General features: G+C 38.8%; 1 protein-coding gene across 1 annotated transcript in view; it reads right to left on the bottom strand.

Annotated features, from left to right (window-relative positions):
* The window catches only part of PCCA (propionyl-CoA carboxylase subunit alpha), a 275,454-nt gene that overhangs the window by 246,698 nt on the left and 4,923 nt on the right, over window positions 1–23,833 (bottom strand). Inside the window, exons 2-4 of the mRNA XM_063392367.1 lie at window positions 20,626–20,703; window positions 18,583–18,630; window positions 18,427–18,495 (exon numbers count right to left, since the gene is read on the bottom strand). Coding sequence (XP_063248437.1) covers window positions 18,427–18,495; window positions 18,583–18,630; window positions 20,626–20,703 — 195 coding nt within the window. The remainder of the gene's footprint in view (window positions 1–18,426; window positions 18,496–18,582; window positions 18,631–20,625; window positions 20,704–23,833) is intronic.

Raw genomic sequence — 23,833 nt, 5'->3', positions numbered from 1 at the left:
CCTTTAACTCCAGGGGGTTTAACTATCCATCCTTTAAGAAGCTTTGACAGTTTAACCTGCTGAGCTCAGAGCACCCAAGGGAGGGTCTTACTTGCAGTTTTACTTCTGCTGCTGCTGACCACTAATACTGACTCCACAGATAATGGATTTCAATAACAACCTCCTACAGGTTAACACTTTGGGTAGTAGCCATGATACTGCTTTAATTAAGCTAATACATGAAGGTTATAGTTTGGTAGAAAGTTGTATTAAATTTGGCAGTGCTTACAATAGCAGGAAAAGTGCACATGTTCATCTGTCCAATAGCTCTGGGATAAATTTGCCTACTGATACAATTCAGTTGGGTTTAACTTTTTTTAAGGTAGACTCAATTTATTAATTCCATTTCCTCTAAACATGAATTTTTCCAGCATAACTGATAATTTCATGACAGATAGGAAATGGATGCCTCTAACCATGCTGAGCACAGAATGTGTCTACCTGGCATAAACAGTCCATGTGTTACAGTTGAAGGGTGCTGTGTTTGGTTTCTTTACTTTACAAGCTTTGCAGCATCCTAATAATGGAAAATATTAGCATTCCTATTTTCTTGAAGCTAAGTTGCTAACAATAAATTTTATATTTTACCAAGCTATTAATTATGTAAAAGCTGAAAGATGTTAAAAACATCTAGTTGAAAGTGGGAAATATTCACTGACAAAAGCTTGCAGATTGCAGCGTTTAAATAAATTCTGCAGGCCAAGCATTCACTTTATCTTTTGCAACACAGCACTTAAGAGCACACATTCGCTTCAAAAACAGAGAGAGGAAAGAGGTTCTTGGTTTAAAAATTTGGTAGTAACTTTACCTGCAAAAACATCCATTTGCTGGAGATCATTTTATTTTTTGTTAAAGTACACAATCTGACAGACACTCTACAGAGTAATAATGAAGCAGCATGGGAGCCATTTAATATATTTCTTGATTAACTCATTGCCTGTCCAGTTCTCATTCAGACATGTGCTCACATGTCATAATCGTCATAACTGCCATCATCCCTACAGTTAACACACAAGCTCCTTGATTAGTGCACAACTCCCAGACGAGCCATTGCTAATGCTAAATAATTCCCTCCAGCCTCCTGCGACTATACCGCAGGCTCTCCAATTAAATATAATGTCTCTGATGAGCCATATTAATACGGACAAATTCCTACCAGAGATTCTAGCCCACTCACTTCCACCAAAGAAGGACTGAAATAAAAAGAAAAAAGCTGTGAACATAAAAATTAGGCAAAATAATTATTTTACCATGAGGCTTTAATTACAAAAGTTTGCTGTCACAAGTATGTTATTTTTGGAGGTATCTGGGAAACTGGCATTTTAATGCAAGTTTGCTGATAAATGGCAAAGAGTAAATTACCATTTTAATAATTGAAAAGGAAGCATGTAAAACAGATAGCTTTTCAATCAGTTAATTACAATTAGCAATATCTAATAATATGTGATAAAATTAACTCAGATCACTTGCTGCTGGTACAGCAATTATATTCAGCCAGTCTTGTACATTAAGCATTATTTGAAATATTGGCATAGCTGTACACACCTACACAAAGTTATTTCAGGTTATAAAAATATTTCACTAATGGCACATCCACAAAATTTTCAGAACTTGCACCAAGAAACTACCAGGCCTGTTAAAAGCCTGTTGCAGTAGCACAGATTATGTAGTGAAGTCCACATTTTTAAAGATATTTACCACTGTACCAAGCGACAGTAAAATATTTTAATAATATAACAGATCCAGTCATGGGTCAAACATAAAAAAGCCAAATGATAGTAATCCACCCACCTTAAAATGAGTAGTCACTGAAAAATCTAATCTTTTCAGTGTACACTGAAATGCCTTAACATTTAACTGAAAATTGCTGCCATTAGCTGGAAATTGACTATTTAGATTTTATGAAAATCATAAGGAGTTCCCAGTCCTTACAGGAGTGAGTCCAGTGTCCTTAACCCTAGTGCTGACCCTCTCACTAGAAGAGATATCAACAAAGGACATGTAAATAGACTGTTGCAGAAGTATCCTTTAGTAGTTTAAAAATATTGCTTGCAACTGCACTAATTGTAAGATATTCAAATAACCCCCATGAAATTTTGATAAGCTCTTCCCCAAGGTCCTTGCACCTTCATCCTTACACTAATGCACTTCATCTTCATTTACCTGATCATTAGTTTCCAGTTTGTTCAGCTGGAAACCAACACACACTAATTACTTTGACATCACAAAGTCCTATCTGTCTTCACCACCTCCCCAGACAGCAGGGAGAAATTATCAAGGGTAGGCATGATAATATCCTGATAAATGATGATTCACATCACCTCACTGTCAATCATCCAGAAGTGCTCACGCAAGATACCGCTCAATCTCATTACTGAATCCTAGGGCTAAGAGTACAATACACACCAGGAGTCATATTTCAAACAGCAGGCCACCTGGATAAGATGCAGCTCTCGGAGATTTTCATGAATTTTGTTGGCTTTTTGTTTTAACATGGTAAATGCCAAATATTCATCCATTTTACCATGTGTATATAGGCTGGCAGAAAAGGACATGCTGAAAGCAAGGCAATTCATCTCAAGGGTTCAAGCGAGAAAAAAGGAAATCTACGTTCTTTGGAGGGGAGGAGAAGGACAGGTAAATTTTCTTAATTTAAGAAGAAAATTTATCAAGCTACCTAAAGTTTCAAAGTTCAGTTTGACAATTAAGGCATCCTTCCTGCTGAAACAACATAAATGTATTCAGAGGTCTGAAAGAAGAAATGCTAGCTTTGAAACTCATTGACATATGCAAAGTTCACTTTCCATGATGTAAAGCAGATACAAGATAACATTCTTGCTTCAATAAATAGCTGGTGGGGGTGGGTGGGGTGATCAGTCAAGAAGCAAAATAAGAACCTAGTAGTAGCTGCTTTCTCAGAAAATATTACTTCTTTACCTACTTCCAAAATAGTATCACCCTTGCACCTCTCTCAGTCCAATTACCTATATAACTAAAGCAATCTCTAACTGTAAAGGCCAGGGCTTGCTATCTAGCACAGAATCTTAAAGTTGTTCTAGAGAGGGAACTACAAACACCACCATCTTCTAGGTCTGTAATACACTCCATTTTCTTGCCCAAGGTCATCGTGCACCATCACTAAACTTGTACAATGGCTGATCATGTTCTTCAATGTATGGTGCATCACTTACACAACAAATGAAGGAAAAAGAAAACAATACTGAAAGAATACGGAGGGAAAACGTGAAGAAATTCCACAACCACGTCTACTTGTGCTAGGTATTATCATGGAGAAAAAAAAAAGCAGCAAAAACTAAGGATCAGAAATTGAGAACACTAGAAAAAATGTAGAGTAGACAACAGGAGAACAAAGAAAGTACAAAGATGCACTTTCTACCATGCCACAGTTTACTTGTGGCTGAAGATCCTTTAAATGCTCAGTACAAGCCAGAGCAGCAGGGCGCTCTCTTGCAGGTGTGGATGGTAGTGCTGCTGCAGGCACACTGGCCCTGCATCCAGCGGCTGCCTGCCCACACCAGTGTGCCTGAACTTGGCGGGAACCCTCACACACACTTCCCTGCACCTCCGCTGCCCCAGACTGTTTGAAATACGATCACAGGCTCACAATGAAACCCTTGTCCCATTTCAAAGTACTCTCCCCCCGTGGGGCTACACAGGGCAGGCAGCAACTTACAGGCTCCTGTTCAGATAATGTTAACATAACATTTTTCAAGAAGAAATTCCAAGGTTTCTCCTTCAAATGTTCTAAGTGTTCTAAAATATATGTAAATGCAAATACAACAAAAGCAAAGCACCATAAAAAACCCTGAATGAAGTAATTTAGGTATGGATGCACTACATACCTGAGACAAACTACTCAAGAGTCTACTTTTCAAAGCAAGTATGGATCACTACAAAGTTCCAAACTCAAGAGCTCTTCATAAGCTTCCTGTACTCTCACTAAAAAAAAAGAGCCAATTTCTAGACCACATATGTAGGTTTCTTACTCTCAAATCTATGACCCAGACCCCTCACCTCTTTGGCTTATCAAACATACGTTACCAACCCTACCAATCATGCTAAGTACAACAGATTTTACAGCAACTTGTCCAAGAAACATGAACCACTACATGCTTGGAAAATGGAATGCAAAGCATTTTCCTCTAAAGAAAAAGAGAGCTCAAAAATAAAACCTAACCTCTTCAGTGTAGCACATGAAACAGGGCAGAAATATGAGCAAAAACAGAACCTTTTTCCACTGAACACAACCTCAGTGTTTTCCTTCCTATCTTTAAAGAAGGGCTGTGAACAAATATAATAGCAACAAAATCAAAAGCATCACTCCAAACAAGCTCAGAAGTTAAATTTTAGAAGCAAACTTAAAAGCAAACAGCCACCTTCATCCCAGACCTACCACACCTCAGGTTTCTTAAAGAACATGTGATCTATTTGTGCTGTGAGAAGGCTACTGTTGGCTTAAGTGCTTGAAGGCATACAACAGAAATTGCTTCTGCAGAAAGAATATTGGTGCAGAGAATACACAGGCATGCATGCCTACAAAATGAATTTACCAAAGTTAATTTGTTAGCTGTACTCACAGAAATCTAAAGGCAGGAAAAAATACTTCTAAGCTTTGGTTCAGCTGATGGGCTTCCTTATGTTAGAGCTTTACTAAAAAAAATCTTAACACAGTAGTATCACTTCTGGAATCTCAGCACTCTAATTACAAAAAACAGCTTTCAGAACTCATTGACAGAAAACACCCATTACAGTTTTTGTTAGTTAAATTGGAAAATTCTCCACACAAAAGAAGGAAAAAAACTAGCAAAGAAGCAAAACTTTATTATCAGAAGAATACTGAGTTAAACACATTAAGACATAAGAAAATCCCACACCTTACTCTTAAGTTATTGAAATTAACTTGCAGCAGAGTTACAGTACTTCCTCTAAAGGAAAAAAGAAAAGAGTAAATGGGAAACAGCTGTCAACAAGTGTCAGTACTGCAGAGTTCACAGTTTATCTGTCAATTTTTGGGCTCCACAGACACTGAACAAGAAGCACATGACAAAACTTCAGGCTCAGTTCAACCCCTATTCAAGCATGATAATAAAAACTCTTCAAAACATTCATCAAGTAGAAATCAAATACAAATTACACTTTAACTAACTATCACAAGAAAAATAAAAATTACATTTGCTATTCAAATTCAGGTTATTATCAAAAACCCTATCAATCATACATCTAAAATCTCTCCCACATTAGTCATAACTTTGTATGTACAGAGACCAGTAATCTATTTAAGGTACCTAAAGACCCTCTACATACTTTTATCAAATAAAAGCTAGCATCTGAAAAAAATAAAAAAAAATCCAATAGCAAGATCCTTACTGGCACTAGTCTTATAAAAATAAAGCTTTGAATTTGTTTAATTACTGCACAGAGAATCACCAGTTCCTGATTTTATCAAGTATTAGAACCAAACCAAAAACTGGCTTCTCAAATTAAAAGTACAAGAGACACAACAGTGGTTTCCACAGTTCTCAAAAACTTTGCTATGCTTAAAGTAAATAACACAAGCAAACACAAATAGTTAAGTTTAGTCTACCTAAAATTTAGGAGCAAGCAAAGCAGGATCTTGCTGAAAGCATAAGAGAAAAGAACAGCAGTGGGTTTTCAAATCCCCACAGCCACTCACTGTGGCAGGCAGTGAGGCTGCCCAAGCTCAACCATTCTACATTTCACTCTTTTACAAAACGAAAGGTTCACAAAACCCAGGGTCTGATTTTATCAGGCAATAGCACTCAAAGACAGCCTCTCAAGCACAGTCCCTTCCCTCCCACATACACAAGGTTTGCAGCTGCTAAATGCATACACGCAAGCAGTACTAAGTCATCCACACTCAGAGGCACTGGGGATCCTTTCTCACAGCACAAGTGAGTGATCTAGGAGTGCCAACAGGCAGGCAAAGCCGGGCAGGCTTCCAGCACCAAGCCTTCACTGCAGCAGACAGCAGACCTGCCAAAACCCTAATGCTACACAAGTGTCACAGTACCTAAAACTTGTTATCACAGCTTTTTTCTTTTTGCTGCCTCCTCCTTGCCCATTTTTTTTTTTTCCATGTTCATCTCTGACACATTTCAAGTAGAGTTTCTCACTTCCACAGAGCACGAACATTAGTCAAGCAATACAACCACCTCCGGTATATTGAGGAAAGGCCTTTAAGGAAAAAATATCTGACTCAAGGTCAGCAAATTAACTTTTTCTTGGGTTCAGGAGCATTTCTAGGGGACTGACAGTTCCAATACTTAAACCAGCAGCATCATCCAGAAGTGCTAGCTAAGCACGATAGCTGTGTATGTTGGAACAAAACCATCTGCTGAAAGTTGAACTGAACAGTTTTCAAACAGTTAAAGCACCATATACAAAACTGGAAAGCATTAACCACAAGATCAGCAAAATTATAAACAAAAGTTTGTCATAAATATGAGCTATTATTAAATTTCCCTGGACATTATTCTTGAAATTTTACACACAACTATTATTAAAATTAAGATACAAGTGGAGACTTACATGTACTTTCATTATTACCTTTTTATACCTTCTCAGAATCACATCATTATTTTGGTAATTTTATTATGCCAATGAAAGTATTCAGTGAAAAAGGCTTCCCCAAAGCTGAACCTGATAATTCTGCTACAGGTGACAAGCAATTTATAACAACCCCCAAGTTTAAAAATCATTAAATAAATAACTAAACAAACATTATAGGTCATAGTTCCATAATAAGCTTTTAAATTATCAGTGAAGAAGCTTCCTCTTCTCATCAAATATGGTGCAATAAACCATCGGTCAGATAGCATCTTTCTTTCACATTGCATAACCAAGGACTATTGATTAATCATGTACCTGCCCATTTGCCAATATAACAGAAATAAATTTAGTCTGTTCTGCTTCGCAAGTTCTTCTCCCACTGTGCGAGCTTTTTTAAAAAAAGCAGTAAACAAAATTGAACAACAATTACAGCTGGACTGGACCTCTCAGAGCTGATCAATTTTTTCAATCAAATAGTAGTTTACCTAAGTTGACTACCTCACAAATTCAGCTTCTACACAAGAACTTCCTCCTGTCCCTTCACATCCTTCAATATACAGTCAGCATCAACAGAGCTTTGCTTTCCTTAATTATGCCTCTGCATACTCCATCTCCAGGAAACCTACACCTGCCTTAATCTGCTCTATACATTTGAACTCTGCCCAAGTTCCGCTGGAGAAGACTATATTGAGTATAAACAAGCTCTACCAAGCCTCTTTGACTTCCAAAACAGCCTTTTATGATACTCTAGCAAGCAAATCCTTGGTTTGGGAAAAAAAATATTGCACTTCCAAAGTCCATAGTTGCAATTTCGCTGTTTGTCTTACTCCTCTTGGAAACCTAAACATCACCATTTCACAGTAATCCCAGGCTTCACATCCCTGATTACCTCTTCCCTCTTTGTAAGATGTCCAGCACAGCACCTCCTCTACTTAGTTCAATCATTTGCATCAAGAAATCGTTCTCCACCCATTCAAGAAGATTCCTCAATTGTTTTCACTGTCCCATATTGTCTTGGGTTAGGTAACCAAAAAAAGGTATATTTTATTTCATCTGTAGAAGGCAGTTGGGAGGTGGTTTCTTTTCTCTTTATCTCTTGTAACTCCAGGAGGGACGGGGGCAGATGCCTTCTGATAATAGGCCAGCTGTTAAAACCAGGTGGGGCAGTGTTCCTTATCTCTTTCATCAGCTTTGTCCACCCTCAGGGGATATCTTCTGCTAATGGGCCATTAAGGCTCACCAATGACATGACACATTACATCATCCCATTGTGAGATGCACCACCCAGTGGGGAGGAGCCAACCATTCCCTACCCAGATTAAAATGGGGGCCCAGAGACCCCAGGCACCCTGTTTTTCCACTGGATTCCCAGAGGAAAACCAGACTCATCTCACCACCACTGAATCCTGTCTACAGGATCATCTCTACTCCAACAGAACCACATCTGTAACTCCAGGGGGACTTATTTGGACTGCTTCCAACACCTGGGCCAACAGGGTGTCAGTTCATATGCCTGACTATCAGGGCTTTCTAGGACTTTTGCTTGTTTGCTTGCTTGCTTTTTTGTATTACTGCATTTGCATTTTTAACATTCCTAGTAAAGAACTGTTATTCCTATTCCCATATTTTTGCCTGAAAGCTCCTAATTGCAAAATCTAACAATATGGAGGGAGGGGGTTTTACATTCTCCATTCCAAGGGAAACTCCAGTTTTCCCTGACAGATACCTGTCTTTCCAAACCAAGACACACATGTGTACTAGTGTCTTGGAATGATGACATTTCGTCCAGTTTTCTAGAGCTGACTTTATCTGCTTCTTATTCATGATCAGGTCTGTGGCATCCAACACCACCTGGCCTTGTGGCAGGAGCCAGCCTCCCCTGAAGATCTCTGTCCTCCACTTACTCAAGCAAATCTGTCTCATGCAAATCTGTTGGCTCTGCAGCTTCTCTGCAAAGGGCCTGTCAGTATGTTTGTCCTTCCTGATCCTGCAAGTCAGCTCATCTCCCTGTAGTTTCTTCCCATACAACTCAGTGCCTGGACCAGAGCATAACTCACACATCTAAGGGCCCCTAGCTCCTGCTCTCAGTCTCAGAGGGAAGCACCAGGCAATTGCTAGAGTTCAAGACATAAAAAAGGTCATAGCCCTACTCCTTCCACAAACTTTTTCATACCAACTTATGGCTGCTGGAGAGATTTATTATTAGCACGTGCTAAGTTACATAAAGATGCTTTTCTTCTACTCTTACTATTCCTAATAAGGAATCAATGAGGGCAGTGGAAAACTTTTGCAGGAAGTATCATAAGAAACCAAAACCCAATATTTGACTAATGTTACTTTCAAAGTATCCTTTAGAAATACAGTGTTGACATCATTCAAGAACAGACAAATATCTATTAAAAAGTTTTAAGAAAGTAATCACATTATACAAAGAACTGCTAAGCTCTCCTGGCTTCTTACTAAATGCATAGAATACCTCTTTGATGCAGGGCCCCCATCCAAACAAAATTACAAGAGATCAATCTAGGAGATACACTTCCTGGACAGGGATGTTCCTTTGCTAAAAAAAGCAGACAAGGGAGATGATATGCTGTCACAAATTTGTCAACAGCTAAACTCACATTGAAAACAATTTCACTTTCAGAACTGTCAGCAGCCTAGTTTACAAGGCCAGTAACATTACAGGTCAACAGGTAAGCTGACATTAAACGTCAACTACAAAGGGACTGTGAGAATTCATGCAACGTTATATAGCCAATTAAAGTCCAGGAATAAAACTTGAAGCACTGCCCAATTAGCACAGCAAGACAGAGGCAGAAACCAGGAGGTACTATATCTAACCAGAATACATGCATTTCTATAGGTCCAAGTCACCACTCAGTATGCCTATTAGCTTGCACCAACTAGTCAAACACTGATTACCATTCTTCCAGTATAATAAACAAGATACGTGAAGGGTTTGGGAGGGTGGTTGGTTTCAAACAGCTATCAAATAATGCTAGTTGCTGTCTACAGACAATTCAGCAGTAACAGGTAAAACAGTATCTCATACTCATCCTTTATATAGTGTTTGCTTGTTGAAAGTAAACAAGTGACAGACACTTTTTGTGAACAAGGTAAAACCGTAACAACGGTAAAGGGACATACACATCTATACCTTATAGATGACAAATTGTGTCTTCATTTCCTGTCTCCTATCCTGAGTTTTTCAATCTTTCAGACACCTCATAAGCAATTTAGTTTCTTATTTAATATTCCTCCCTAGAAAAATGGCACCAGGATCTCATCTGCAGAATCATCTGCAGAAACTGCCTGGCAGCTGTTTGTTGAGCAATACAGCTAACAACTAAGGAAAGAATTTGGTTTTAAATACATTGCTTCTTACTAGGATCTTCTAAATGGCTCTGCTCACCAATCCAGCTCTTCACATAGTGCGAACCTGTATCTCTGATACCTATTTCCTTCCGTGCTCCCTTTTCCCCACATCATCCACTATTAGGACGTGATGACATTAACTCAAGACACTAAATTACACTGCCTCTCAAAAGGTTAATCAGGTATTCATTCTCCTTGTCCCCAACCATGTGTCCTGATACCATGAGCTTCAGCATTCATTAACCTATGCAAAGAGTCACATCAGCTTGCTGATCCACATTTCTTTCTTTTCTTTCCTCCACTGTTCTCACACAGAGAAGCAGCAAATTTAACATTTAACAAAAGGCTGCACATGTAGTAGGTACACAAAAGATAGGAAGAGAACTACTCTTAGTAGACAGCACATCAGTTGTAAAAGTCATTTTCTAAGTACTTGTGAAACTACTCACAGAAAACCTGCCTTAAGTCCCTCTGTCTAGAGCTCATCCAAATACTAAAAAGGAATTCAGTCCGGGGCCTGTTCACCAGTACTTACACCCACATAGACAAGAAATTAGAGACAATATTACCAAATAGTATTGTTCATGAATAGTGCCTGAAAACAGAGCATCCTTGAATAACCACAAACCACAGCTGATAACAAATAGCACAACTGGGACAATATGAACCACAGGGGCAATGAATCTGCACAATGAAGTAGTCGCTGCTGAGGACATGAGCAAAGGATGAAGTGATGAAAAAGGACATTCTCAAAGCTTCAAAAGAGGAATCCAAGGGACCTTACGGTCTGTATCCAAGGAGGTGAGGCAGCAGGAAACCATGCTGCTGGAGCCCCTTTCGTACACAGGAAGATGCTAAAACTATCTTTTTTTAGTCACACTGACAATGTTCAATTGCATTAAAATTACTACATGCGGCACTTTCCAGCACCTCTGAAGAGGTCTAGAGATCAGCACAAAGCAAACAGGCTACAACAGATGTACACCACCTTGGTTTCTTGGGGAAACCCATTGTAATAACATCAGTAAGTCTGAGCCAGAACTATGGCAGCAGAAGACACTGATCCAGAACTGCTGATGGCAGTGCCCTCAGCATATAGCTGTGGCCTCAGAGGAAGGAACTGCCTGCTCTCTGCCACTGCTGCCCAAGAGAGGCAAATCTCTAGAACAAGTGAAGCCTAATGACTTCCGCCCTGCTCAGCCTAAAGCTTAAGGCTTGATCACTGAGATGCCTGTACATCTCTCCAAACCCCCTAGGTCTGGGTACAGCATCAGAGCCCTGCAGACAACCAAAGCAACAAAAGTCACTTTTCTGACCTACTCAAACTCTGTTTGTTTCTGTACATGGCTACAGCATCTATCACACATTCCAATGAAATATTATAATATAAAAAAGTCACTAGAAAAAAGTTCTTAATATTTTGATCAATGAGGTGTCTGGTGTATTCAGAGCATGGAAACAACCCAGCACAAGATCAGAGAAGTGCTAAGGCACCAGGAAGGCAGTCCCAAGCAAGCAATTAGAGTGACTTCAGTACACATCAGTATTTAGGTTCAAATCAGGCCTGCTTTTTTTTTTTTTTTAAGTAAATCTCCCAATCACCCCCACTTAAAACCCATTTGTCTCTAATACTCAGCTGTCCGAAAGCACATGAACCAGATACCTCTTGGGCACAGCAAACCACCTCAAGCAGACAACAAGCCCTCAGCACCAGACTAGAACCAAGCACACTGAAAGGCAGAAAGGAAGAACACCATGTCTTCAGTATGAACCATTTCACTCCACAGATACACACTCCTGCTACTCCCCACTACCTACTGACAGTCATAACACCACAGAGCCACCACTTGACTCTCCACAGCACTGAGGACCTGCATCTTTAAGCTGCAGTTAACTTTGCTGACTGGGCTCCCACACTTTCCTCTCCCAAGGGTAGATCAGTACTTCTGACAACAGCCACTTTCCCTAAATGAGCTTTGTGACAGGAAATTATTTTTAATCCAGATAAATCCAGATAAAATAGCTTGGTAATTAAATAACCATCGCCATCAAAGGTCGAAAGATCTGGTATCACTTCCCTCTTTCCAACATATACTTTCCACCTCCAAGGCAGTGTCCCCAGTAGCACTGCAGTGTGATGCTTAAAGCATTCTATTCTACATCCTTCCTCTGCTACTCAGTGGTAGAGTTTCAGCAAGAATCCAACAAAAGTGACATTTCAGCTTAACCATCGAACAATGCAACAGGAGTCTGACTCGTTTCAGAGGTCATATATGCATTTCACATCATCATATCACTGATTAAAACACATTAAAAGGCTGAAACTTCAGGATTCTAGAGCTCTAAGAGCCCCTCCAACTTTTAAAATTGTATATCAAGCTTGCACTTTTCATTAGAGCCAATGAAAAATTAATTACTTCCTCCTGCAACCCGCTCAGTTTTAAAGCAATGATAAACTTAAAAAAAAAAAACCAAAATACTTGGCAAGCAAGCTACAATTCTGAACAAAAGCACACTCCTTCCACAGGGGTTTTTCCCTTCATGAGATTACCACCATGTGCATTTCCCATGCTTTACAAAACTGCCCAGGAGTTCACTCAATAAAGCATGGGGACAGGATACTAACATTATCTCCATCCACTCTCAGGAAGAGATGAAAAACATGCTGTCTAGCTTTTGAAACAAAAGGCAAATACACTGAAGGAAGACCAGAAGAGCAATGCAAACCTGACCCTAATATTTCCTTGGTATGATCTGGCCCACTCCCGTTCTGCACACTTTGCAAACACCACCACTTAAGAAGAGCAAATTTTTCCAGGCAGTAGATGAAGGCAGAGTCCACTCTATACACTCTGGACAACAGCCCAGGAGTCAGGTATTTCAAAAAGGCATTAAAATATTAGTTTCATTTTTATATAAGTACTCAAAACAGATCTCTCCAAGTTTTCCAAGTACAAATCCCTGATATGCCATTGGGAGACAATGAGCTGTCAAAATGACTGAATTTCTAGTTTTGTAGCAGATGATGCAAGAGAGCTTTGCACATTTTAAAAGACAAAGCAGCAAAAAAAAAAAAAAAGGCAAATGAGAGTTTGGACAAATGTTAAAACCTCTAAGTTAGTTACAAGTCAATAAAACTCCTCAGTTTTAGATGAACCCCCACTTTTTAAAACAATTTTTTAGATTAAACTTAAATGCCAAATTCCCCTCCAACACTTACTTTTGCCACCTAGATTTCTTAACAAAAGAACCTGACAGCGTCTCACTAAGCTATGGAGAAGTCTTCAGAAAAATTCTAAGTTTCTATTTTTTCAGAAAAAAACGTATCTCACTCAAATTCACTCAGATCACTCAAGACATGGTATAGAAACTTACAACCCTAATCAACTTTGCAGTTTCCCTAAATCAGATTTTTCCCCAACCTCCTTCTGAAATACTGTCTCAGATGCCAAGCTTAAAAAAAGTTAGGAAAGGAATGCCAAGGATCTTCCATTTCTAGTTATCTTTTCAATTTTCTGTCACTCAAAAGGCTACAGTTTCTGGAGAACAGCTCCATGCTGTGCAATTACTTTTACATCAAAAAGTTTATTTGCATTATTTTTCCTTTTATATTATGTGGCAGAACAAGATTTAGAACAGGCAATTTAATACAGTAACACCTGAAGTCTTAAGTGGCTGACAGGAAAAACCTTATATGAAAGAAGTATAACTCACTGCCCACTACTCTGTTAAGTTTTAGTAGTTTACATTACTTTCCCATGGGATTTTTTCAGTCATTTATAGTTCATTGCTTCATATGGCTATAGAATCCCTGCTGTGTTAAAAAATGCCAAGTAAAATTATATCTCATTCACTGCTTTATGCTATACCTTCTTTTGTTCATATCCAATTAGTGAAAGCTTGTTCTTCATTTATCATACTTTTAGCTGATTACATTAGGCATTACAATAGTTCTCTAGCTTTCCTTGACAATGTTTGCACCATCAGTGTTACATTTATGGTTGAGGAGGCTCTTTCATCTTAACTCTCTATTCCAATCAGTTCAGGGGGAAAAGTACATATGATTACTCTTGTTCAGACAAAACTTCTTTGCTTGTTTTCTCATATCAAAAATAATTCCACCAGATGTTTCAATTAAAAAAATCTGAATTTTACTGGTCCTTCCCCACTTTACCTATTCAAATGTAAAGAATCAGTGTTTTGAAAGTTGAACACCAAAGTTAAAAAAACCCAACAAATCTCTGCATTTTAAATAGCATACAACTTTTTTCTCTGCTTTTCCCAAAATAACAGATGCAATCAGAGTATTAGCCACTATTTTCCAGAATCTGAAAGCATCTATTATGACCTATTTTATTCGGTACCATATGAGCAACTGTAACACTCTAGGGGGGTCTCAGCAGCCATTTTGTCAGGCTGTTTTTCCCACCAGATCACACGCCCTCCCACCTCCACAGAGCTAAACGCAATTCAATCCCATTTAATACCATTTCCAGCTATCTGTGAATTTGCATTAATACAGAAGTATCCAAAAGTCTCTGAAGTAACCCATCTCCTTTTAAATTTTGTTAATGTTCTCTTCCCTATCACTATAACAATTTTCACCTATAAAAATCTTCAAGATCTTTGGTCATTTTTTAAATTAATAGCACAAAACAGTATATTTTGTTTTTTGTTTTTCCCTCTCCAGGTAGGCTTTATTTGGTTCTCATCAGGTTGTTCCATTTTTGCCATATTCCCAGTTTATAACAGTCCTCTCTGCTGCTTCCTCCTCATAAAACCAAAGTTTAAATTCCTTGAAATGAAAATTGTTTTGTGCTCTTATAGCCTGGTTACTAGTTTTATCTATTAATGGTAAGTATGTCCAGACTGATATTGCTCTAACAGCACACTCAAGGCATTTGCCATGGTGCTGCACAGAAACTACGTGTGAAGAACAAGGAAAAGCTGTTTCACTGAAAGTTTATATGCATTTTGTCTATTCCCACCACCTCTATTCAGCACTGCAAATTCCACAAGGATTTCAGTAATCCGAAAATTTTTTTAAAAATTGAATATTCAACCAAGAGATATCTAAAATAAAGCTCTAGGACAAGTTAACTCGCTTGCAAGTCTTACAGTACTTTTATTCAAAGACCATTTTTCTAAGACTGTGCACACAATTCTTATACAAACATTAGTGAAAATGCCTGCTTGAATCATTTATGCATACCACTAGATAAGGAATAAATTAGAAGCTATCACTGAGGAGCCTGAATTGCTAAATATCTTGTGATACCTGTTTTCCTTCTCACCTTAAATATTTAGTGAGCACTCTGAAGGAACTTTGCTTCTGTTCAATCTCCGTTGTGTTTGCAAACAGTATGACAAAACCAGAGAGCTGTAGCAGACCAGCTGGACTGCCTCCTTTCACAGTTATATTAGTTACAATTAATTCATATTAAGAGTATCAGGCTACCTACTTTTCAGTAAGTAGCTATACAAATGACAGGTAATGTAATAAGGAGCTCTTATTACACCTCAAAGGTTACTCCAAGTTCTAAACATAAATTTTATCTACTGTAGTTAGTGCTACTTCTAAACATGTTAATAAAAATTATTTTGTAAGATATCCCTACCTACTTTGGTTACTTAAAGCCAAGTGCCACTATTTTTAGTAAAGAGAGTGTTGAGATGGGCACCTAGTTTAACCACATGTCTTTACATCTATTTATGTCTGGTTCAATGGCCATCATCATCAGGGGAGCTGCCTATCATACTCATTGTTTTTGCAACAGAAATCGTGAAGGAGTGAGATACCCTGTCAAGCACAAAATCAAAAGAATATTAACAACTCAATTGCAGCACCCCATCACTGAACAAACATGCTTTTCCTAGCTCCATAAGGACAGAGGTTCCTTTGGCAGGTTGCATCAGCTCCTGAGTATGACTTCAGAGCATTTGAGATTTTGCTATGACCAATACAACCAAGAAGGATGCTGTTGATGAAACCTTGGACAGAATTATGGACAACTATTGTTGGTTATTTTACGGTAAGTAACAGAGTCAAAGAATTTGGCCTGTGGACTCATCTACCAAGTTATCCAAAATGGCAATCACATACATCACTGCAATGGGCCAGGTCATTCCCACAGTGAATAACTAGAGGTATCCAAGTCATTAAAACAGACAGCATTAACTAAACTATTTCCCAGTGCAAGCAAACAAGGTAGTGACTGAAGGATTTATGGTAGACATAAACAACATGTGTAATTAGACCCAAAAAACTAGCTTAGACTTAATAACGCCACCTTAAGTACATAGAATAATTTTTCAAGTAGCCTTCCTCTCATTTTCCTTCAAATACCTGGAGCTTCTTCAATGCACACAGCTAATGCTTAACCTTGTACAGGTAAGTTTGGTCAGTCTTTATGTAAGGCTCCAAAGAGCTAAGCAGACACTACATCATCCTTACAGCATTTGTTAGAGCCTCATCTCTCATCCATAAACTCAAAATGTCAGCAGCCCCTCTAACACACTTAATGTTATCTTTATGAACTGCCACAAGTATATAATGCATTTCTGTGCTACCAGCTTGGATTTTCTTTCTCTTGGGAACTATTACAAATTAAAGACCCTATTTGTATTTTAAAGCTAAAACAGCACTGTGGATCAAAGCAGCATAGACATATTTTCAATTTTCTTTTTATAATGCACTATTTGTACACCCTTCTCCCTAAGGTGATGAGTTGCACTTTTTCATGCCATTATTACTCTTTCATTAGGTTCTCCAATCTTGGTTTTTACTTACTGCTTTCAGAGTTTTTCACAGTTTCCACTTTATAGCAGAATCCACACGATAAACAGACACACCAGAGAGAAGACCAATTCATTTTCTCAAGTCTGTTATGGACTGGTGAAAAAACATGTGGGGTTTTTTTTTAAGTGCTTTTTAAGTCTATTTTCATGATTAATCCAATCCAGTGAACAAAGCTGTGCAGTGAATCCATTTATCCTAACAGCAGATACTATGTACATAAGATGGAATTCAAGTACCCATCAGCATGCTTCAGTTTTACTAGAGGAATCATAGATCATACAGAGTAGTTTGTATTCATATTCACATAACCCTTGGCTTCCAAAAGAATTAGACTTTATCATGATATCTGACATCCATCCATTAAGAATTCATTTCACAGCCCATTGAGCACCCACAAGCTACTACATTACCAGTTATGGCTACCAGTTGAAATCCAGACCAAGTGTACTTTCCATTCACTTCAAAGAAGGAAATACTTGGCATAAAAATCCATCAGTAGAGCATTTCAGAAAGTCCCATTTCAGTCCCTTGCTCAATCTACACCCTATTCATATGAGCTGAGATGGCCATGTAGTAGTAATAGGACCACAAAGGGATTCAGAAAACAGCTGTGTCAAAGTCCAAAGCTTCCAACAGTTCTCACCTTTCATTTAACTCTGAAAATACCTAAGTTCTAACTACTTTCAGATTTCATCAACCATGTCTGTTTTTATAATGTTGAGTAACTCACCACCTATTTTCACAAGACCTGTCCTGCTTAAAATACACTTTTTTTTTCTGGTAGCTTGTCTGAGTGACTTCTTATTAAATCATAATACAGGGGTTTAACTCCCTTCCAGATTTCAACAAACTTTTCTGGGACTTGGGGATACCCCCAGTCATTTCTCCTAGTAGCAATTCTTGTAGGCAAAGAATAATACTGTGCTCTCTCTAGTCAACAAGAATATGCAAGTACAACTACACTTGCTGTTACACCACGTAAGTAATCATCCTGCTGTTGTTGCCATGAATTATAATGAAGAGACTACAAAACCTGAAAATGGGCAAGAAAGGTACCTTACTTGTCTAAAAAGCCATTTTACCACCTTCCTGCTATGATGATGAATACTGAAGGCACATCAATATCCTCAACAAATGGAACAGCACCATTACGCCTGTTTAGCATACCTGGTAGAAGGGGACATTTCTCTGGAAAATAGGAAGTAATGAAAAAGATTTACCAGACACAGGAAAAAATTATATCTTCTTCTAGGATCCACTCTTCATTGCCTTTTTGTGCATATTAGCAGAACAAAATTTAGGTTCCACTACCACTCTCACACTTGTTGCCCACATCTACCTATGTGCATGTGCATCTAGCTTAATCCACACAAAGAGGAAGGTAGCTTTTACACAAGTAAAACACTGAAGAGTTCACAGAAAAAAACAAGCTAAATACTTGTCCAATCCTTCTTCCACCTCAGTATCTCCACTCACTTCAAGCAGCACATAGAGGAAAAGGACATAGGAAGATACTTCAGAATTGCCAATGCCTACAACAATAACCAACAAGACTGCGTAACAGCTGCAAGCTTTGCTGAATCACTAAACCTCATCTACCACTTGAATTAAGTAGTACTCACAGCATCGGCGTCGACATCACTGTGTATGGCAACTGTTTTAATCCCCATCTTCTTACACGTTTTGATGACCTACCACATAAGAAGTGACAATTACCAATATTTAAATACAATAGTTTTAGAAATAAGTATCAAAAAATCAAAATGTTACATACTTACTCGGCATGCAATCTCTCCTCTGTTGGCAATAAGGAGTTTTTCAAAAGTCTAAAAGAACAATAAGAATCTTGAGAGACAAACAGAACACAGATTTTTCTCCCTCCTGAAACATGCATTCTTTTCTCCTCCACTTCCACTAAAACTATGGTTTATCCATGAGCTTGTAATTCTGAGATCACCGGCTTTTAGAAGGGTTCTCCTGATTTAAATGATGACATAAACAAAATGCTATACTAGATCTACCTTGCACACACACAGGTTCAGAAGAAAAATGCTTTGACTATTCACACCAGCATTACTTGGATCTCCTTGCCAACTAGAATCCTACAGCAGCTCTAGAAGTCAGTCAAGCCCAGGGAAGAGGTGCAGGTAGCACCAGGCAGCACTGGAAGCAGCACAGGTACATATTGGTACAATGCTGGCAGCTACAGCGGTCACTGCCAGCCAGTATAGACGACCTGGAACACAACACTCATCTCTTAGGGAACCATTTAAAATTCATTCCAATCATAAGGAAAAGAGGCTCCACCATGCCTAGGTCATGGAGGGTAAAAGACCAGCAGTTTGACACTGTAACAGGCACACCTGCTGAGCTGTACCAGCCTTGCCCCTTCTCCTATCTCAGCCTCACCTGAGGAACCTGGCAAAATTCTGCATGGCCCTCAAGACATTGTTACACACTCAATACTAGGTAGCAACCACAATGCAACAGAATAGCAAATAAAACTTATTACTACCCTGAAATTCACTGTCACCTTTCACACTGGAGTGCACTAATGCTGCAAACGTACCTTCAACACTTCTATATCATGCCTGTAAGAAGGAGATAAAGCTGTTGGAAGTCAATAGGCCTTGCACCCTTTTCCATTCTGAAAAGAATGGTGAATCAGAACAGTTGCTCAGCATTCAAATCTCATTGCTAGGAGTGAGGGTTGTTGCTGACACGGGCCTTGCTAATAAACACACAGGTGCACTTTGGAACTGCACCTGCTCAGATATAAATACAGACTGCCACTGAAATGGACCATCCTGCGTGACACTCCAGTGCTTTCCACACCCCACACCACAGGGATGCAGCTCCAGGACATGTCACAAGTTTAATGCAGTAATCGAACAACCCTAGTCTGCCTCCCATGCTCCAAATGAAAGATGTAGGATAAGGAATCAGAAAGACTCTCTCCTTCAGGGACAGTCTGCACCATATCAGGTTTATTAAACGACACCCAAAGACATTTGACAGCTATTTTTCCTCCACTACACCAAACAGCTTGTTTTGCTATGGACTAAGGAAGGAGAAGTATTGCCACCACAACAACTAAACAGTTTACTAGCACCACAGTCATCAGCTAATTTGAGGAGGGGAAGATAGGTGCCAGAGGAGAGGAAGGAACTCTGCCAAACCCCACCAGGAACTGCTGTTGACAGACCAGAACACGTTATTTGCGCTATACTCCAGAGAAACTCAAGGTGCCCTTGACCAAATCTCTTAGTTCAATGTCAGGGCTGACCTGACATCACATGACCAGTTTAAAAATACTACCACCCTATGGAAATTAGGTGATAAGAAACCCCTCCAGCTGAGAGCTGCAGCAAGCTTATACAGTAAATTCAGCCAGATCTCCTGAATACCACCGCCCAGTGCACAGGCATACCCGACTCAGACGGATCTTAAACATCCTTAAACAAGCTCAATTAGCAGAGGTACAAATACTTTAAGACCACCACAGGAGCTAGTAACTTTTCTGAAGAGTTGTTTCATAATTATAACATGTTCAGGCCAGTATGTAACTTTCCCAAGCTCACAATCATTTACTAAGCCTGTTGGTATACACCCAAAGTAGTATCCAATCTTGCTTGACATGTATCCTGCAAAAGCAACTTTCTTTCTGGTTTAGAAAGAAAAACATGCTATTATATCAGTCATGGGTTATACCAAGAGAACTACCACTGTTAGCAGCAGCACAAAGAAGAGGGCAGTTTAAAAAGCCAAATGTCAGTATTACAGTAAGATGTCAAAAAGAAAACATGCACCATACTACTTACGTTTTCATTTGGGTCATACACAGATGAGTAGAGTTTATGTGAAGTTATAAGGCACCATCTTGAGCACAGTGTTTCCCACTACAGAAAAAACAGGGAGTTAAGCCTGTTACAGTATGCCATTAAATTAAAAACATTTCATACACTAACATCTTGAGGAAACTTCCATAGCCTTTCATTCCCTCACCAGGTGGATTAAAGTTCACAGAGAACTGCCCTTCTCCAAGCAAACATCCATAAACAGTAACCAGAAACAATTCGGATGCTCTAGATATGAGGTCATTAGCTTAAGCATAAGTTTTCTTGTAATATACTCTCTACCACCTTCTTTCCTTCTTGTTCCAAGAAATATCTACAAGCAATTCTCAAAAGAGCATGCATGCATATGTCTGTACACAGTGGTGATGGGGAGAGGCCTTCACTGCTAGGGAACTCTTAGGCACACAGCAGGCAGCAGACTGGGACCATACAGAGGGGAGAACAGACTTTAGGTGCTGGCTAAGCTCTCAGTCTTCCCTATCACAGCTTCCTGCCAGCAGTCTGAGGAAAAGAGGTCTTTTTCTCTTAGACTTCTGCTCTGAACCAACTTCTACCAAGACAGCTCCTATAGTTTAATATTTTTGCACAACACAGGAAAAAGCAGTATACACATGCTATTTCAAAGAAAACAAAATACATGATACCAGATTTGTAAGTAAATTAGAAAGGAGATTCAGATAGGTATTACTTAAGCAAGTCATTTCACAACATAATGGCAGTTAGCCATAAACAAAAATAATCACACAGATAAAATGATACCACACCAAAGATGCATCAGTACAGACAGCTCTGGCAAGGTCACACTTAATCACTCACTTGGAATCAAAAAGACTATAAAAAGCCCTAACAATAAATATTGTCTAGTAGGAAACATGAAACAGCAGTGAGGGCAACTGCCAGAACTCAGAATCTGTCAATTCTGTCTTAAAGAACTGTTTTCAAAAGCTGCAGAAATCTGAGGAAGTAGTACAAAGTAAAGGCTGTCCTGTGAAAAGACTAGGGAAAAAAGGCACAAATATGGACTACATTAGAAAAAAGATAAAAAAATAAGGAAGCATATGTTCACATAAAGAGCTTAATTAGAGAATTCATTTGCACCTTCCACAAGAGTAGTGAACTTAAGATAGTTCAAAAATTGATAAACTTTTAAGTTTACTGTAAGCTCATATTGATTTTGAAGTAACAGTGGCTCTAGTCAGTAACTGGAATGTGAACACTCCCTTATAGAGCCCTCTAGCCTGATCAAGTTTGAAAATACTTCTCATGTTGCATCAGAAAGCAGAAACCAGTCCAGGACTGAGAAGGCCATCACATTTGTAATGCAGCTGATCCTTTAATGTTATAAAGGAAAAACAATATTATTTCAACACACATAAAGGAAGCCTTAGAGCCATACCATCTCTTGCCAGCTCCAACCAAACCTCACGTGCAGAGAGCTACTATAGTTACACAAATTGTTTAGTTGCCAGTCGCTAATGGCAAACATAGCATACACTGGTCCCAGATAATCCACCTATGAATCAGAATTAATCCCAGATAATCCACCTATGAATCCACCTTAATTCTTCCAAACAACTCATATATGTTTAATTTTTCTGAAACTAAAAAAAGGTTAGTGGAAAGCAACCATTCCACCTTGTTTCACTGAGTTGTTTCCCATTCCATTTTGTTTGTTTGTTTTGGTGGGGGTTTTTGCTTCTTTTATTTCTTTCACTTCATTCCTCAAAGATAAAATCCAAACCAACCTGAAACACAAATCATTTGATATGCTAGAATCAAATCTGCTAGAGGTTTCTTTGGTTTTTTGATTGGTGGTTTCGCTGGGGTTTTTTTTTTTTTTTGCAGGAGTACATTATTCCTCATCTGAGGGTGTGACAGTACAAACTGTTTCAGGCATTAAAAGAGACGGAGTTAAAGACAGAATTCTGCAAGCTGCAATCACACCTGCCAGCTGGTCATTATCCCAAGTTTACAGCACAATTGTCACACCTTCAGTGACTGTACTGTGATCTACATATTGTCAGAGGGCAGAGCAAGGATACCTAGAGAAGCAGCAGAGTCCACTCTCCTGCTCCAGAATACACACAGTTAAGCACATTGAGTCCCTCTCCTCGAAAACAATATTGACAGAAGTGCTTGAGGGACCACAAATAGTCTAAAGAAGGTCATACAGGACACACACAAAAACTCTCCGTTGAGTTAATATTATTCATTGGAGAAAGTGCTTGTTAAGGGTCAGTGGGGCTAATCTCAATACTTGCAGTTAGCAGGGAAAAGGTGACAACCAGGCAAGGAAGGAAAAGCTTCTGAACTTTCTTGTAAATACCTTTAATACAAAACTAGTTTTGGATGCCTATGAAAAGCCAGAAGAGCTATGCACAGGAGACTGGAAGGGAAGGCTATGATGTGGGAAATTAGTTAGCATTATGCAGCAGAATATTAGCAATCTTAAAAAAAAAAAAAAAAAAAAAAAAGCCCTGTTAAAACTTTTTATGCAGAAAGAACAAAATTACCAAGCAATTAAAAAAACTTGGAAAAACTTTAAAGCACACTCAGCTCTGGTTTTACACTACAGAATTAGACAGATTCCACATAAAAATCTTGTAATAGCCTAACCTAATTATGTACCTATGTTTAAAAACTTAACTGCCTCCTCTCACACACACAAGCAAATCACTTAGAAAGCCAGGTTCAGCCCTGAATTGAGTATTTGTGGGGTAATTTCCTAAAACAAATCAAGTATATTGCTCCAGTCAGATGTGAAATTCCAACTCTAGTTCACAGCTTTTAAAAGAAGGGGTTCTGTACGCATCTATACCAAAATACATTAAGGTTTAAGAGCTTGCTTAATCTAGCACCCACTTCAAGAAAAATCTCTTTGGAGATCTGTTCCTAGCCACTATGAGCAACTGAATAATTACTTAAAAATATACAAGTGTTTTGTAAATAATGCACATCTAAAGCCACAAAGGAACACTACTAGATTGCTATCTCCAACTCTACAGCTGTGAAGGTAGCATCTCCAGCCCCTTGGCTCCCAGGCTCCTGCCATAGGTAGGTTCTTTAAGGGCTACATCAAACCCCTAAAGACCACCCAGCAAAGCCAATCTAACTCTCAAGCTCCATCCTTAATTGGCTGCCTCCCCCAAACCACACCTGCCCTAGCTATTAC

The sequence above is a fragment of the Prinia subflava genome, chromosome 3 (assembly GCF_021018805.1).
Source record: "Prinia subflava isolate CZ2003 ecotype Zambia chromosome 3, Cam_Psub_1.2, whole genome shotgun sequence".
NCBI classification, from domain to species: Eukaryota; Metazoa; Chordata; class Aves; order Passeriformes; family Cisticolidae; genus Prinia; species Prinia subflava.
This window is presented reverse-complemented; position numbering and strand designations above follow the sequence as displayed.